The 16257-nt window shown below is 49.3% G+C and overlaps 1 protein-coding gene across 3 annotated transcripts in view; it reads right to left on the minus strand.

The window, feature by feature from the left end:
* WAC (WW domain containing adaptor with coiled-coil) overlaps window positions 1–11542 on the minus strand; it is a 69811-nt gene extending 58269 nt beyond the window's left edge. The window contains exons 1-3 of one of the 3 annotated variants that reach the window (XM_066585087.1): window positions 11218–11542; window positions 11048–11081; window positions 738–924 (exon numbers count right to left, since the gene is read on the minus strand). In XM_066585087.1, coding sequence (XP_066441184.1) covers window positions 738–924; window positions 11048–11081; window positions 11218–11258 — 262 coding nt within the window. In that variant the 5' untranslated portion in view covers window positions 11259–11542. The remainder of the gene's footprint in view (window positions 1–737; window positions 925–11047; window positions 11082–11217) is intronic. The other 2 variants (XM_066585086.1, XM_066585089.1) reach the window with 2 other exon arrangements.
* Between the last annotated feature and the right edge of the window lie 4715 nt (window positions 11543–16257).

Consider the following 16257-nt stretch of genomic DNA (forward strand, 5'->3'; position numbering starts at 1 on the left):
TGCCCAAAACTGTCCACAATATTCCATGTATTGTCTGACCAGTGACTTGTAAAGAAGAAGAAGAATGTTCTCATCAGGTGCCCCTAGATTTCTATTGCTGCCCCCCATGATCCTATTTGCCTCAGCAGCAGCTGTCTGACTCTGGTTGCTCCACTTCTCTAAGTCCTTTCCCATGTCAGTGTTCCCCAGGGGTATCTTATTTAGTGTGTAATGGTGACATGGATTTCCTCTGCCCATATGCAGAACCTCATTTGCCACTTTTCTGCCCAGCTGATGTAGATCCATTTACAACCATACACAGATCTGTATGTACCCATATATTGTCCTGTATGTACCCATATCCTGTCCTCTCGTGTTAGTTAGGCTGCTTTCACACCTGCGTTAGGGTTTAGTTCAGGGTTTCAGTCTCTCTGCTCCATTTCTGAAGTTAAGAAACTGAAACAAGACAGAAAAAAAACGGATGCGTTTTATTTCCCCATTGATGTCAATGGGATTTTAAAATAATGGAAAGCCAATGGGAAAGTTCCATCTGTTTTCAATTTTTGGATGAAAAAACAAAGCTGAAGCATGGACCCTCTGCTGCCAATCACTGAGCCAGTCGCTCACAGATTCTCACCTAGACCAGGCATTCTCATTTTATTCAACACTATCAGATCAGTAACTTCTGCCCAAAAATTTCAGGTAAATACACAATGACCTGCTGCCGTACAAATGGATCTAGAACATTTGTGACTTACCTCCATCCCTCTCCCGCACCCGGTGGATGTGCACACTTTTGGCCTTGCCGTGTCCAACACTGTCAGCGTATTTTTCAGGGCTATCTGATCTGCGCATTTTATTTGGGGGAGACGGATCTGCAGAATCTCGCATCTTGTCATGACGGTGATCACCGCTGCTTGGGTGACCCTTTGAGTATTTAAGAGTCTGGAGGGAAAAAAAAAAAGTAAACTTCAGAAGAATTTAAAATTTTAAACATTAGACAGATATGGATATGGAGTCAAATGGGCTGATTAGGATGGACAAAGGCTTCTCTTTTGCCAAGTCGTCTGATCCTAAAATAATGTGGTGGGGAGGAGGAATTCACAACTCAGGGTTGGTTCTCTATATGCATTATCAGTCAGTTTGAATCGGTGATCATAATGGATCCCCCTCCACTCCGACTAGCAGGTGCCCAATTTTACAAAAAACTAAATAAATGATACACTTAAAGGGGTTGTCCCGCGGCAGCAAGTGGGTCTATACACTTCTGTATGGCCATATTAATGCACTTTGTAATGTACATTGTGCATTAATTATGAGCCATACAGAAGTTATCAAAAGTTTTATACTTACCTGCTCCGTTGCTGGCGTCCTCCTCTCCATGGTGCCGACTAATTTTCGGCCTCTAATGGCCAAATTAGCCGCGCTTGCGCAGTCCGGGTCTTCTGCTGTCTTCAATGGGGCCGCTCGTGCAGAATGCCGACTCCGTGTAGCTCCGCCCCGTCACGTGCCGATTCCAGCCAATCAGGAGGCTGGAATCGGCAATGGACCGCACAGAAGCCCTGCGGTCCACAGAGAGACAGGATCCCGGCGGCCATCTTCAGCAGGTGAGTATGAAGACGCCGGACCGCTGGGATTCGGGTAAGTACTACCCGGTGTGCTTTTTTAACCCCTACATCGGGGTTGTCTCGCGCCGAACGGGGGGGCGGGGGTGGTAAAAAAAAAAAAAAAAAAAAAAAAAACCTTTCGGCGCGGGACAACCCCTTTAATTATATATTATGGATTTTGTGAACAAAACCAAACACTGTTGAGGGCTAATGCACACAGACCGATTTCTGGCGCGTTTTACACAACGGAAATCCGCGGCGTTATGCCGCAGCTATTAGGTTCTAATGAACGTAATAGCTCAATGTTCACGCTGTGGAATTCTGCAGCGTGAAAGAAACCGTGGCATGCTCCAATTGCCGCAGGAATACGCACAACGGAAGTATCGCGTGAATACACATCCCTGCCCACCGCGTCATCCCGCACTGCTGGCGCGTCATGCGCATGCAAGCTGGCTCGGGGGCGGGAATAAAGCGGCGGATCTGGAAGGTGAGTATGAGGGTTTCTCCGCTGCGATATTCCACTACCAGAGTCTGTCACGGACGTGGGCATGAGGCGTAATACATACATTATTGAATATTTACAGCTCACCTAAATATACCCAGTGCAAGCTGAATTAAATCAGAATTAAAGAGCCTATAAATCAAATGGTCAATGCAATAAAGCAGTGGGGCATGCTGGGAGTGGTAAGTTTACAACAGCTGGGAGACCACTGTAAACCGCAGCATGTTCTAACATTAAAGAGGTTGTTCGGGACTTTTACTATTGATGAACTATTCTCAGGATAGGTCATCAGTAGTTGATCAGCCGGGGTCTGTCGCTCATGATCCCTGGGCTCGCTGTCTGTATCACAGCAGCCGGTTTTGGTACCGCAGGCACGGCACGGCTGAATCCAACTGCAGTGCTAAGAGTGCTACCTGCATTGACAATAGGCCTGGGTATCCTGTAGAGCCGACCGCTGCTGATCAACTACTGAAGACCTGAGGATAGGTCATTCATCGTTCTAGTCCTGGACAACCCCTCTGATATCCTGTTGGATTATATAGTGCAGATCTTAGAAGTTGCCTTGAAGGTATTGCGGGTCACCAAACAGAATACTCAGAAGAGTAAATAAATTTTAAAAAACTAAATAAATAGTAATAAAGGCTACAACATTTTTTTTTTTTACTCTTGCAATGACAACTTGGGTCCTGAGATTTCTCCAGCCAGTTTTTAGAGTTAGTCTGTCATGAGAATGCGCCCCATAAACCACTGGTCAGCAGGCGCTTTGTACACATCCGCAATCCTGACCCACTTTGCCCTGAACGTGTAGGCAGAAGGGAAATATCAGCGTTTACAGGCGGCGTGTAACTGCATGCAGGTCAGCTGCAATCCATCCAACAGGGAGTCTTGCAACTCGTAGTGGTCCGGGCCGTCCCCCAAGCTTGTAAGCAGAGGACCGAGAGAAGACGGGCCGGACTAGTACAAGCTGCAGCTCATATACATACTCCACCTCCACATGAGGTTTTCAAAGCGCCTGCCTACTGGCACCAGTGGATTATGGGGCATACTTTCATTAAAGGGAGCCTGTCCCCAGGTTGACCTGGAGCTGAGCTCAGAATCACTCAGCCAGGCTGTGCAGGCTTCTCCCCACCCACAGCATGCAGACTAACAGCTGTTCTCCCTTTATGCCTTCAGTTGTCATGGCAGCCGAGGACCTTCTAAAGGCCCCCAGAGCTGTCGTGGACAATTGCCTACCAAGCCATACCTGTGGCGATCCTTAACAGACTGTTTGTCACAACACAAAATAATAGAATACTATGAAATACTAGTATTGCATCAGCAATCTATGTGGACAAGAGAAAAAAATTTTTTTTGAAGTTCTGCTTAAAAAAAATGTAAAAAACAACCCACCAAAAACCACATAATTTGGTGCTGCAGCATCCGTAAAAGTCAGATCTATCAGAGTAACTCACTATTTATCCTGCATGGTGAAAAATAAAATACTAATTGCAGAATTACACTTTTTTTGGTCACTGCATATCAAAGAAAAAAAATTGACTTTAAAAAAAAAAAGGGGATCAAAAAGTTGCATGTACTCCAAAATGGTAACAATAGAAAATTCAGGAGGTCCAGAATAAAAAATTATGGTGGGTGAAAATCTTATTTATCCAGATATTTTAGGTTTTAGTACACAAAACCAGATTCCCCCCCACGAAATTATGTTATTGTCCCCATATTACTGCTTAGAATTTTTTTAAAGATTTTCAGTACATTAAATAGCGCCATAAAACAATACAACTCGGCCTAAACAAGCCCTCAGACCACAGAAAAATAGGAGTTACGATTTTTTAATAATGTGGATGAAAAACCAAAAGTCGAAAAAGAATAAAAAGGCGCATTCCCTAAGAGGTTGCAGTTTCAGCGCAAAGCTTCCTACAGACAGAATTGATAGTTTAATTACCGCGGCTACTTCACAGCATATTAACATATTTGTACCGAAAAGGCCTGCGGCTGAGCGGCTCGCCACTCAACCCAACTCCGATGACTGGAACAGGCTTTCAGTAGAAGTTCCCTAAACAAACTTGCCAAGTAACTTAGGGCTCACACCCACTGGCGTTTTATTCTCTCTCACAGCGCAACAAAAACTCTGTGATATCACCAGTGTTTTCAATGGCGCCCGAAGCAGCAGCACTAGCCCCATTGAAAACATAGGGAGAAAACCGCAGACTTGTGGCACAGCTGTGACATAAGTCCAGTATGCTATCCGATTGCTTTCAATGGGGTCGGCACTGCTGCCGCTCCCATTGAAAGCAGTGGTTTTTCACAACCCCCGCAGCATGATTTATGGGGAGGGCTTGAAATATAAGCCCTTCCCTGAAAATCATAAGCTGGTTTAAAAAAAATAAATAAATTTTTTTACTCACCTCTCTGCCGCTCAGACGCGTCCTCCGGCTGGCTCCCCTGCACTGCTGTCCAGCACTTTCAGCAGTCAGAGATTTAAAAATCCCCGCCTCCTGAAAGGGCTGTGCTGATTGGCTGAGTGCTCAGCTAACTCATGAATGAATAGCTAAGCGCTGGCTGTAATTGGCTGAGCACTAACTTTTTGTTTGTTTTTTTAACAAGCTTATGATGATTTTCAGGGAAGGGCTTATATTTCAAGCCCTTCCCTGAAATCAAACTGCGAGGGTTGCCACAACCCACTGTTTTCAATGGGCTAGCGCTGCTGCCGCTGGTCCCATTGAAAACACTGGCAATATCACAGCGTTTTTCTTGCGTCACGAGGCGAGTGTTTTCAGAATAAAATGCCAGTAGGTGGGAGCTCTTACACCTTACTGCTGAGCTGCACTACACAATGGGGTTCAAAAGACCAAAGTCATCGAGGAAGAGCACACAAACAAGAAGGGTTCATGGCCGAAAGTCTTACCAAAGAGTTACAGCAGAGCCGATTTGCACGTTCCTCGCCTATTCCCAGCTTTACAGATTGAAGTACTGCAGACAGCAGAAGTGCGAGCCTCCACCTGTCTGTACCTGGCAGAGCACGCTGCCACGTCATCCAACAGACTAAGGGCTTATTTACACGAGTGAGAAAACCGCAACTGTGTATCTGCGCGACGCACAAGACTTGGTCAATGTATTAACCCATTGTTTCCAGGAGTTTTTTTTTTCCCCTCTCACAGCGATGCTGCAAGACAAAGAAACTGAAGCAACTCCTACATGCGGGCGATCTCACAGATAGCTTGCCAATTATTCACTATGGGCTACATTTAAAAAAAACAAAACACATTGCACTCACATACACATAAGAGTTCACATTTTTTCTTATTGAAATGCGTTTCATGCACATGGAAAAAAATTTAAAAATCACACGCATCGTAATGCTATTTTCTTGCAAAAATGCACACGACTCATAGAAATCGCAGATTTAAGAGTGCGGTAGCGGTCCGAGTTTCTCAGACCGATATTCCACTCGCCTGTGCAAATATGGCTGACATAGTGGTGTAAGATTTCAGGTGACCGAACATAAAAAGAAAAATTTGGGAGTAGCAGGAAGATTGGATATAAACCTCTTATGAGAGGTAGAGATCAGCAGTGACCATTGTCTCCACACGGACCGGTCATCACAGTAGGGCCTCCTGCAGACGTCCGGGTCGGATCCTGCTGCGAGAACTCTAGCAGTGGGATGCGCACCGTGCCCCTGCAGTGACCACTGCGGCTCACCTGCTACCGGCATCTCCCCGCTGTGCTATGTGCCGGCCAATGTGCAGAGCAGAGCCAGCGCGTCACTAGTGACATTTCTGTGCGGGCGGCAGATCCGTGTAACATCAGATTGACTAAAAAATGAATCCATAACCAAGTAGATCTGAGATCACATGACCATCTGAGAAGAAAGAGGCTGGGAGACTCCGATAGAAATAACTAACCGAGGTAACACTGCCGACATATACACTGGGGGGATGGCTGCATCATGAATGATTTATTTTTTTCCCCAAATCCCCGGAGTGGCCCTTTACTAGAAGAGCTGATGGCGCATCCTTAATATATGGATGTTCTCCATGGGTTGAGATTTTAATATTTATGGTCCATGCATGTGGTACAACAGAACTACAAGTCTCAGCATGACGTAGCATCCAGACAACTCTGCAGACTCATCTATAAGCTACAGTTAAAATACAAGCCGATATAAAGGGGTTGCCAGTTTTGGGAAAACAAAAACATTTATGTTTCTCTTACAAGAACATATCCTCCCTCCCCGCTCCCGCACCACTGTTTACAGGCTGCAGCCAATGACAGGTCAGCGATCGAGCTCTGGGCTCTATCATTGGCTGCAGCAGCCTCTGACATTCTGTAAGCCAACTGTTGCAGCTTATAAACATGACATCAAGGGGGTGAGCGCAGAGCGGTATCACAGGAGATAGCGGGGAGTTTATGTATGTTTGTTATGGTCTTACCGGGGGAACATATATTTGATAGAAAGAAAATTACAACATCTCATACAACTCATTTAAATGGGTTGTACCCCCTAACGCACGGGTGCTCAAAAGGGCAGGCAGATCCCCTTTAGGCCGCCTGCCCACGCTAGAGCCGGATCCCGCATGTGGAATCCCGCAGCAGAATCCAGCTGTGGCAGAAGCGATGCCCACATGTTCGTGCTTTCTTTAATCTTCGTCTGTACTGCGGGTGGTCCGCACGGCTCGCCGTCGGACATGTGCAGTACAGATTGTTGTTTTTTGCTTTTTTTTTTTTAAACTCCTACTTCTCCTGCGGAATCCGCAATCTTAATTGCGGACGGGCTGCGGGGTCTGACGCTTTCCATTGACTTCAATGCAGACACCACAGGAAAATGGAGCATGATGCGATTTTTCCTTTGCGAGTAGAAACCGCAATTGGTTTCCGCTCTTGTGCATGAAAAAATTTTTAAAAAATCACTTCCCCATAGCATGATAGATATATATATACACACACACACACTTACTTTATAAACAGCGATCAGACTGCCCATCTACATATTCCATCCACGCTGCATGTAATACTAGATTTCCTCTATACTAGGAGAACATCTCCACGCGGCGAAACGCTCTGCAGAAGTTCTTCTATTCGTCCACATCTCTGATAACAATTAGTCAGCCAACAGCTGATCACTGGGCACAAACGTTCCTTATAGGCATCCTGTCCAAATGCACAAACGCTCACTAGCCAGTTGGTCTGCCGATTTATGTGAGCACAAAAGGGCTCGTTAGCCGACCATCTCCCTGTGAGAACGGCGAGACGTGCGGCCAACCAGCGACCGGTCTACAGAGATTTGTCCCTAAAAGCCGATCATAATGAAGAATGTACGTTTATCAACCAGTGCTCGTTACAGCGGGTCGACTGAGCCCACAGACATGGAGCTTCAGGTTCTGTTCACCTACGACATTCAGGCTGCAGGTTGTGCACTTCTTTCAGTAAGCTTCGAGACGGTATAACAGAATCACGACAGACGCCATTGATTACAATCGCTGTTTGTTGCCATCATGCGCCCAATCCACGACAGCTGGTGAGAACTGAACTGCAGAGCATCCCACCGTCACCCTACAGGTGTGACAACACTACCGTGCACTAGTGCTACCCAACGACACCTACAAGTGAGAGCCGCACAGCACAGGTGTGAACAGTCAGCTCTCACTGCCCAAGTCATGGAGCGCTCCCTCGCACTAGTGCTGCACAATGCTATACAACTGCCACAGGAAGAGGTCATCGGGTAGCACTAGTGCACGATAGTGTCTCATCACGTATGCGTGTAGGGTGACAGCGGCATGCGGTGATCATACCTGTGCTATACAGTCCCTGCAGGTAGATGTCACAGGTGTGAACACTGAATCAGTCATCTTACATGTGTTCGATGCTAGCGCTACAAGAGGACATCTACCTGCAGGAGCCAAAATCGCATCACACCATCAGCAGTCAGCATACATGGACACATCAGGGACATGTCAGAAGACACCACTGTGTGCCACACGAAGACCTTACCTGCAGGAGCTGTACAGCACAGGAGGGAACAAAACATCACACGCTACATGTACTAGTGCTAGTGCTGTCCGGCGCCTGCTGTTTGATGCCATTGTGTAGCACTAGTGATGTGTGTGAGCTCTGCAGGTAGGGTGGCAGCTGACAGTACGATGCAGCGCTCACACCTGTGCAGTACAGTCCCTGCAGGTAGATGTCACAGGTGTGACCACCACATCGTACTGTCAGCTGTCACACAACATGCACAGATCACACAGACGTCTTAAGGCATGACGTCTACCTGCAGCACACAGGTGTGACCACCACATCGTACTGTCAGCTGTCACCCTTCATGCACACATTGGATGCTACCAGGCACTGGTGCTGCACGATCCACAACAGGTCCTGCAGGTGGATCTCATTGGGCAGCACTAGCGCACGATCCATTTATGTGGGCTGACAGCATGATGCTATGTTCACACCTGTGCTATACACCTCCTGCAGGCAGACGTCACATCATGCTTTCAGCCGCCCCCCCTACATGTCACCAGATGCTGCCGTGTACTAGCGCACGACTATGTTTACCTGCAGGAGCTGTATAGCAGAGGTGTGACCACATCACCTTACATGCACTAGTGCTACAAAACTCCTGCAGGTAGAGGTCGTTGTACAGCACTAGTGCAGGGTAGTATCTAATGATGTGTGCGTGTAGGGTGACGGCCGACAGTAAGCTGTGGTCACACCTGTGCAGTACAGCTCCTGCAGGTAGATGTCACAGGCATGGCCACCACATGGTACTGTCACACAACACGTCACTGCCGTACACTAGTGCTCCACCGCACCTGCAGGTAGATATCACAGGTGGGTACCACATCGTACTGTCGGCCGTCACCCTCCATGCACAGACAGACGCTACCATACACTACGATGACCTGCAGAAGTGCCAACGGACTGGGTAACCACCGACGAAGAGACCTCCGGGGCCAGACGGACAGTCAGAACGTGCAGGACAGCAACAGCCACCATACAAATCTGTAAGCGTAGCGGCTTCTACTACAGAAGAGCTGCAGAATAAGTTGGCGCTATACAAATACAGATGAGTATTATTACTGCGGGGGCGGCCTTGTAACGCACCGCAGAATAACGCGCGCGCCAGGTAACTTGTAGAGCCGCATGGCAGCCTGCTAAGATTCCTGCACCCGCTACAACCCCCCAGACTCCCTATGCCCACCACACACACCTTCGCCCACACCCGCTACGCCCCACAGGCTCCTCGTGGCCGCTAAACCTCCTCAGACTTGTTGTGCCCGCTACACCCACTGCACCTCACACAATCCTCATTCCCGCTACACCCGCCCTGCTTATTGTGCCCGCTAAACCCCCAGCACCTACTATACCCTTGCGCCTCGGACTCCTCGTGCCCGCTAAAGCCCCTGCACCTACGACTCCTCGTGCCCGCTAAACCCCCAGCACCTACTATACCCTTGCGCCTCGGACTCCTCGTGCCCGCTAAACCCCCTGCACCTACTATACCCTTGCGCCTCGGACTCCTCGTGCCCGCTAAACCCCCTGCACCTACTATACCCTTGCGCCTCGGACTCCTCGTGCCCGCTAAACCCCCTGCACCTACTATACCCTTGCGCCTCGGACTCCTCGTGCCCGCTAAACCCCCTGCACCTACTATACCCTTGCGCCTCGGACTCCTCGTGCCCGCTAAACCCCCTGCACCTATTTGCGCCAGCTACACCCAACTCCTCGTGCCCACTACACACCCTGCACTCGCTACGCCCCACAAGCTTGTTGTGACCGCTACACCCCCTACTCCTCGTGTCCACTACACCCCCTACACCCTTCAGAATCCTTGTGCCCGCTACACCTTATGCGCCCCAGACTCCTTGTGCCCGCTACACCACCTGCACCCAAATGCCTCATGCCCGCTAACACCCTGCGCCCAACTCCTCGTGCCCACTAAGCCCTTCAGACTCCTTGTGTCTGCTACATCACCCACACTCAAGACTTGTCATGCCTGCTATACCCCCTGCACCCTATAGACTTGTTGTGCATGCTATAACCCTGCACCTATCTGTGCCAGCTACAACCCCTGCACTCCGCAGACTTGTTGTGCCTGCTTACACCCCCCGCGCCCCACAGATTTGTCATTCACGCTTACATCCCCCGCACCCCAGACTTGTCGTGCCCACTACATCCCCCAAAGACTCGTGCCCGCTACAACCCCCACACCCTAAAAAAACGCGTCGTGCCAGCTACATCTCCCGAAGATTCATACACACTACAACCCCCGTGACAGACTTGTTATGCCCGCTCCACACCCCGAGTCACAGATTCCTTGTGCCGACTACACCCCGTGCCAGACTCCTTGTGCCCGCTACACCCTCCAGACTCTTTGTGCCCACTATACCCCGTACCCCAGACTGCTTGTGCCAGCTGCACCCCCCCCCCCAGACTTCTCATGTCTGCTATACCCCCTGCACCTATTTGTGCCTGCTATACTGCCTGCACCCCAGACTTCTTGTGCCCGCTACGCCTCCCAGACTTATCATGTCTGCTATACTCCCTGCACCCCAGACTCTTTTTGCCTGCTACACCCCCTATGCCCCAGACTCCTGGTGCCGGCTGCACCCGCCACAGACTTGTCGTGCCCACTATAGCCCCTGAGCCCCAGACTCCCTGTACACGTTGCACGCCCCCCAGACTTGCCCTGCCCACTAAACCCCCTGCACCTTAGACTTCTTGTGCCCACTACACCCCCTGTGCCCACTATAGCCCCTGAGCCTCAAACTCCTTGTGCCCGCCGCACCCCCCACAGACTTGTCCTGCCACCACTTAACGCCTTCGGCTGCCTAGTGGAGATGTCACAGGGGCAGCAGTGTTGGCACCGAGGCTGGCCGCGGCGGAGCCCCCGCACATACATGTCCCCCCGAGGCTCGGGCCTAGTGCGCAGGCCGCAGCCTGCCTGGAGTAGCTGCGCCGTAGATACCTGGTAGGGTTGGGAGTCCCTTCGGTCGTGACAGCTGAAAGAGAGAAGAGAGAGAGGCCGTTATGGCGAGCGGAGGAGGGGGAGGGGCTCCGGTCGCCGCCGTCACAGGACGGGGGGCCGCGAAAATGGCGGCGGCGAGAGGAGGCGGAGAAGAGGAAGAGGCTCATTACCCATCACTGAGTCTCGCTTGTTTCCTTGCATACATTACCATCAATGCCGTGTGTGAGTGGGGTGCGGACGCGAGAGGAGCCGACGACAGTCACCCGGCGGCGGGCGCGGGGCACCGGGAGCGGGGGGCGGCCCCAGTCTACACACAGCGCTACACACGCCCGGCTTATGACTGCTGGCACTTTGTACGTTAATGGGGCGAACGCCCGTCATCCATCTCCCCCCGCACACACAGACAGAGACGGCACGACACGGCGGCGGAGGCGGCTGCGCGGACACTCGGGGACGCGCACCACAACAGTTCCCGTCTAGGCTGAGGGAACGCGCATGCGCTGCCCCGCCTTAGCCAGTGGCCAAAGACGCAGGCGCAGCACCGCCTAGAAGTCTGACGTCAACACGCATGCGTACCTCAGGAGTCTTGGCAATGACGTGGACTAATTTTTTTAACAACAAAGTAAAACTTTATATAAAACCGTGGATGACATAGAAACAAAACCCGAACGTGAGCCAGCTTTCACGTATATAGCTCGGTGAAGCGTCCAGTGTTTGATGGAGCGAATTTTATCTTGCTGCTTTATGTGCGAATTGTGTACTAACATCAGTTTCAGTCGGGCTCCTCTACCATCAGGCGACCATGACTGAAACTTGTCACCCAACCAGTCATTTTGTTATGGAGCCAACCATATTAATGGCCATTAAAAATTAATTATCGACCCCGAGCCGGCCGGGTAGCAACCTCACAAGTATTTCACTAAATTTGTCTGTGGCTCCGGTGAGGAGACCGCCGCTGCTGTACTCGGTCTGTGAGCACCCCACCCCCTTGCACTATGGAGGTCACTATTACTACTGGGGCCACTATGGAGGTCACTATTACTATCGAGTCTACTACGGGGGATGGCATTACTACTAGGGACAATATGGGGGTCACAACTACTACTGTGGTAACTATGGGGGTCACTATTAATATTGGGTCCACTAGGGAGGTCACTATTACAATTGGGGCTAATGTGGGGGTCACTATTATTACTGGGGGGCCACTATGGAGGTCACTATTACAATTGGGGCTAATGTGGGGATCACTATTACTATTGGGGGGCCACTATGTGGGGTTACTATTACTACTGGGGCCACTATGGGGGTCACTATTACCGTAATATTGGGTCCACTAGGGAGGTCACTATTACAATTGGGGCTAATGTGGGGGTCACTATTATTACTGGGGGGCCACTATGGAGGTCACTATTACTATTGAGGCCAATGTGGGGATCACTATTACTATTGGGGGGCCACTATGTGGGGTTACTATTACTACTGGGGCCACTATGGGGGTCACTATTACTATGGGGGACAGTATTACTACTAGGGAGAATATGGGGGTCACAACTACTACTGCGGCAACTATGGGGGTCACTATTACTCCTGGAACCACTGTGGGGGGGGGGTCACTATTACTACTGTGGTCACTATGGGGGTCACTATTACTACTGGGGCCACTATGGGGGTCGCTATTACTACTGGGGCCACTATAGTGGTCACTATTACTACTGGGGCCAATGTGGGGGTCACTATTACTACTGTGGCCACTATAGTGGTCACTATTACTACTGGGGCCACTGTGGGGGGTTCACTATTACTACTGGGCTCCTTATGGGGGTCACTATTACTACTGGAACCACTATAGAGGTCACTATTACTACTATGGCCACTATGAGTGTCACTATTACTGCTGGGGCCACTATGGCGGTCACTGCTACTACTGGAGCCACTATGGAGGTCACTATTACTATTGGGGCTACTGGGGTTAATATTACTACTAGGGACAATATGGGGTGGACAACTACTACTGCGGTAACTATGGGGGTCACTATTAATATTGGGTCCACTAGGGAGCTCATTATTACAATTGGTGCTAACGTGGGGGTCACTATTACTCCTGGGACCACTGTGGGGGGTCACTATTACTACTGGGGCAACTATGGGGGTCACTATTACTACTGGGGCCACTATAGTGGTCACTAGTAATATTGGGGCCACTGTGAGTGTCACTATTACTACTGGGGCCACTATGGCGGTCACTAATACTACTGGAGCCACTATGGAGGTCACTATTACTATTGGGTCTACTATGGGGGATAGTATTACTACTAGGGACAATATGGGGGTCACAACTACTACTGCGGCAACTATGGAGGTAACTATTACTACTCAGGCCATTGTGGGAGTCACTATTACCACTGGGCCCACTATGGGGAATACTATTACTACTGGGGCCAATATGGGGGTCATTATTACTACTGGGGCCATTATAGAGGTCACTATTACTACTAGGACCACTATGGGGGACACTATTACTACTGGGGCCACTATGGCGGTCACTGCTACTACTGGAGCCACTATGGAGGTCACTATTACTATTGGGGCTACTGTGGGGGTTAGTATTACTACTAGGGACAATATGGGGGGGGCAACTACTACTGCGGTAACTATGGGGGTCACTATTAATATTGGGTCCACTAGGGAGCTCATTATTACAATTGGTGCTAACGTGGGGGTCACTATTACTATTGGGGCCAATGTGGGGGTCACTATTACTACTGGGGGGACACTATGGCGGTCACAACTACTACTGCGGCAACTATGGGGGTCACTATTACTCCTGGGACCACTGTGGGGGGTCACTATTACTACTGGGGCAACTATGGGGGTCACTATTACTACTGGGGCCACTATAGTGGTCACTATTAATATTGGGGCCACTGTGAGTGTCACTATTACTACTGGGGCCACTATGGCGGTCACTAATACTACTGGAGCCACTATGGAGGTCACTATTACTATTGGGTCTACTATGGGGGATAGTATTACTACTAGGGACAATATGGGGGTCACAACTACTACTGCGGCAACTATGGAGGTAACTATTACTACTCAGGCCATTGTGGGAGTCACTATTACCACTGGGCCCACTATGGGGGATACTATTACTACTGGGGCCAATATGGGGGTCATTATTACTACTGGGGCCATTATAGAGGTCACTATTACTACTAGGACCACTATGGGGGACACTATTACTACTGGGGCTACTATGGGGGTCATTATTACTACTGGGGCCATTATAGAGGTCACTATTACTACTGGGCCCACTATGGGGGGCACTATTACTACTGGGGCCACTATGGGGGTCATTTTTACTACTGGGGCCATTATAGAGGTCACTATTACTACTAGGACCACTATGGGGGACACTATTACTACTAGGGCTACTATGGGAGTCATTATTACTACTGGGGCCATTATAAAGGTCACTATTACTACTGGGCCCACTATGGGGGGCACTATTACTACTGGGGCCACTATGGGGGTCATTATTACTACTGGGGCCATTATAGAGGTCACTATTACTACTAGGACCACTATTGGTGTCACTATTAATATTGGGTTCACTATGGGGGATAATATTACTACTGCGGCCACTATAGAGGTCACTATTACTATTGGGGCCAATGTGGGGGTCACTATTACTACTGCGGCCACTATAGTGGTCACTATTACTACTGGGGCCACTGTGGGGGGGTCACTATTACTACTGGGCTCCTTATGGGGGTCACTATTACTACTGAAACCACTATAGGGGTCACTATTACAACTGGGGCCACTATGGAGGTCACTATTACAACTGGGGGCTACTGCGGGGGTCCTTGTTACTACTAGGGCCACTATGGAGGTCGCTATTACTACTGAGGGCCACTGTGGGGGTCACTATTACTACTGCGGCCACTATAGTGGTCACTATTACTACTGGGGCCAGTATTGGGGTCACTATTACTATTGGGTCCACAGTGGGGGACATTATTACTACTCGGGCCGCTATGGGGGTCACTATTACTACTGGGGCCGCTGTCGTAGTCACTATTACTATTGGCTCCACTATGGGGGATACAATTACTACTGAGGCCACTATTAGGGTCACTGTTACTATTGGTTCGACTGTTACATAGTTACATAGTATGTTAGGCTGAATGAAAACAATGTCCATCTAGTTCAGCCTGTTTTTATATCCCTCTTGTTTGTCCAGAGGAGGGCAAATTTGAGATAACCCGACTGGTCACCTAATGTCTATATCCTGTAATATCCTTCCCCTCTAGAAAGTCATCTATTCTTAAACTCCTCAATGGATTTTGCCATCACCACGTCCTCAGGCAGAGAGTTCCACAGTCTCACTGCTCTTACAGTAAAGAACCCCCTTCTGTGTTGGTGATGAAACCTGCTTTCCTCTAGACGTAGTGGATGCCCTCTTGTTACCGTTGCAGTCCTGGGTATAAACAGATCATGGAAGAGATCCTTGTATTGTCCCCTCATGTATTTATACATAGTTATTTGATCGCCCCTTAGCCGTCTTTTTTCCTGGGTAAATAATCCCAGTTTTGATGCCTCTCTGGGTATTCCAGTCCCGTCATTCCATGTATTAGTTTAGTTGCCCTTCTTTGAACGCCTCCAAGCGCTGCAACATTCTTCCTGAGCACCGATGTCCAGAACTGTACACAGTATTCCATGTGAGGCCTGACAAGTGCCTTATATAATGGGAGAATAAGGTTCTTGTCCCTCGCCTCTATACCTCTTTTAATGCACCCCAAGACTTTATTAGCTTTTGCAGCAGCTGACTGGCATTGGTTGCTCCAGTTAAATCTACAGTCCACTAGTGCCCCCAGGTCTTTCTCCATATCACTTTTCCCTAGCGGTACCCCATTTAGTGTATATTGGTGACATCCGTTTCTCCTGCCCATGTGCAGAACCTTACATTTATCAACATTGAACTTCATTTGCCATTTTTCTGCCCAAGCCCCCAGATTATCTTGGCCCTTTGTAGCCGCACATTGTCCTCCGTTGCATTAATTACCTTGTATAATTTTGTATCGTCTGCAAATATTGATATTTTACTGTGCAGTCCCTCTATCAGGTCATTGATAAATATATTGAACAGAATGGGGCCTAATCCTGAACCCTGTGCCCCCCCCCACTAGCAACGGTGGCCCAATCAG

The sequence above is a fragment of the Eleutherodactylus coqui genome, chromosome 12 (genome assembly GCF_035609145.1).
Source record: "Eleutherodactylus coqui strain aEleCoq1 chromosome 12, aEleCoq1.hap1, whole genome shotgun sequence".
NCBI lineage: Eukaryota > Metazoa > Chordata > Amphibia > Anura > Eleutherodactylidae > Eleutherodactylus > Eleutherodactylus coqui.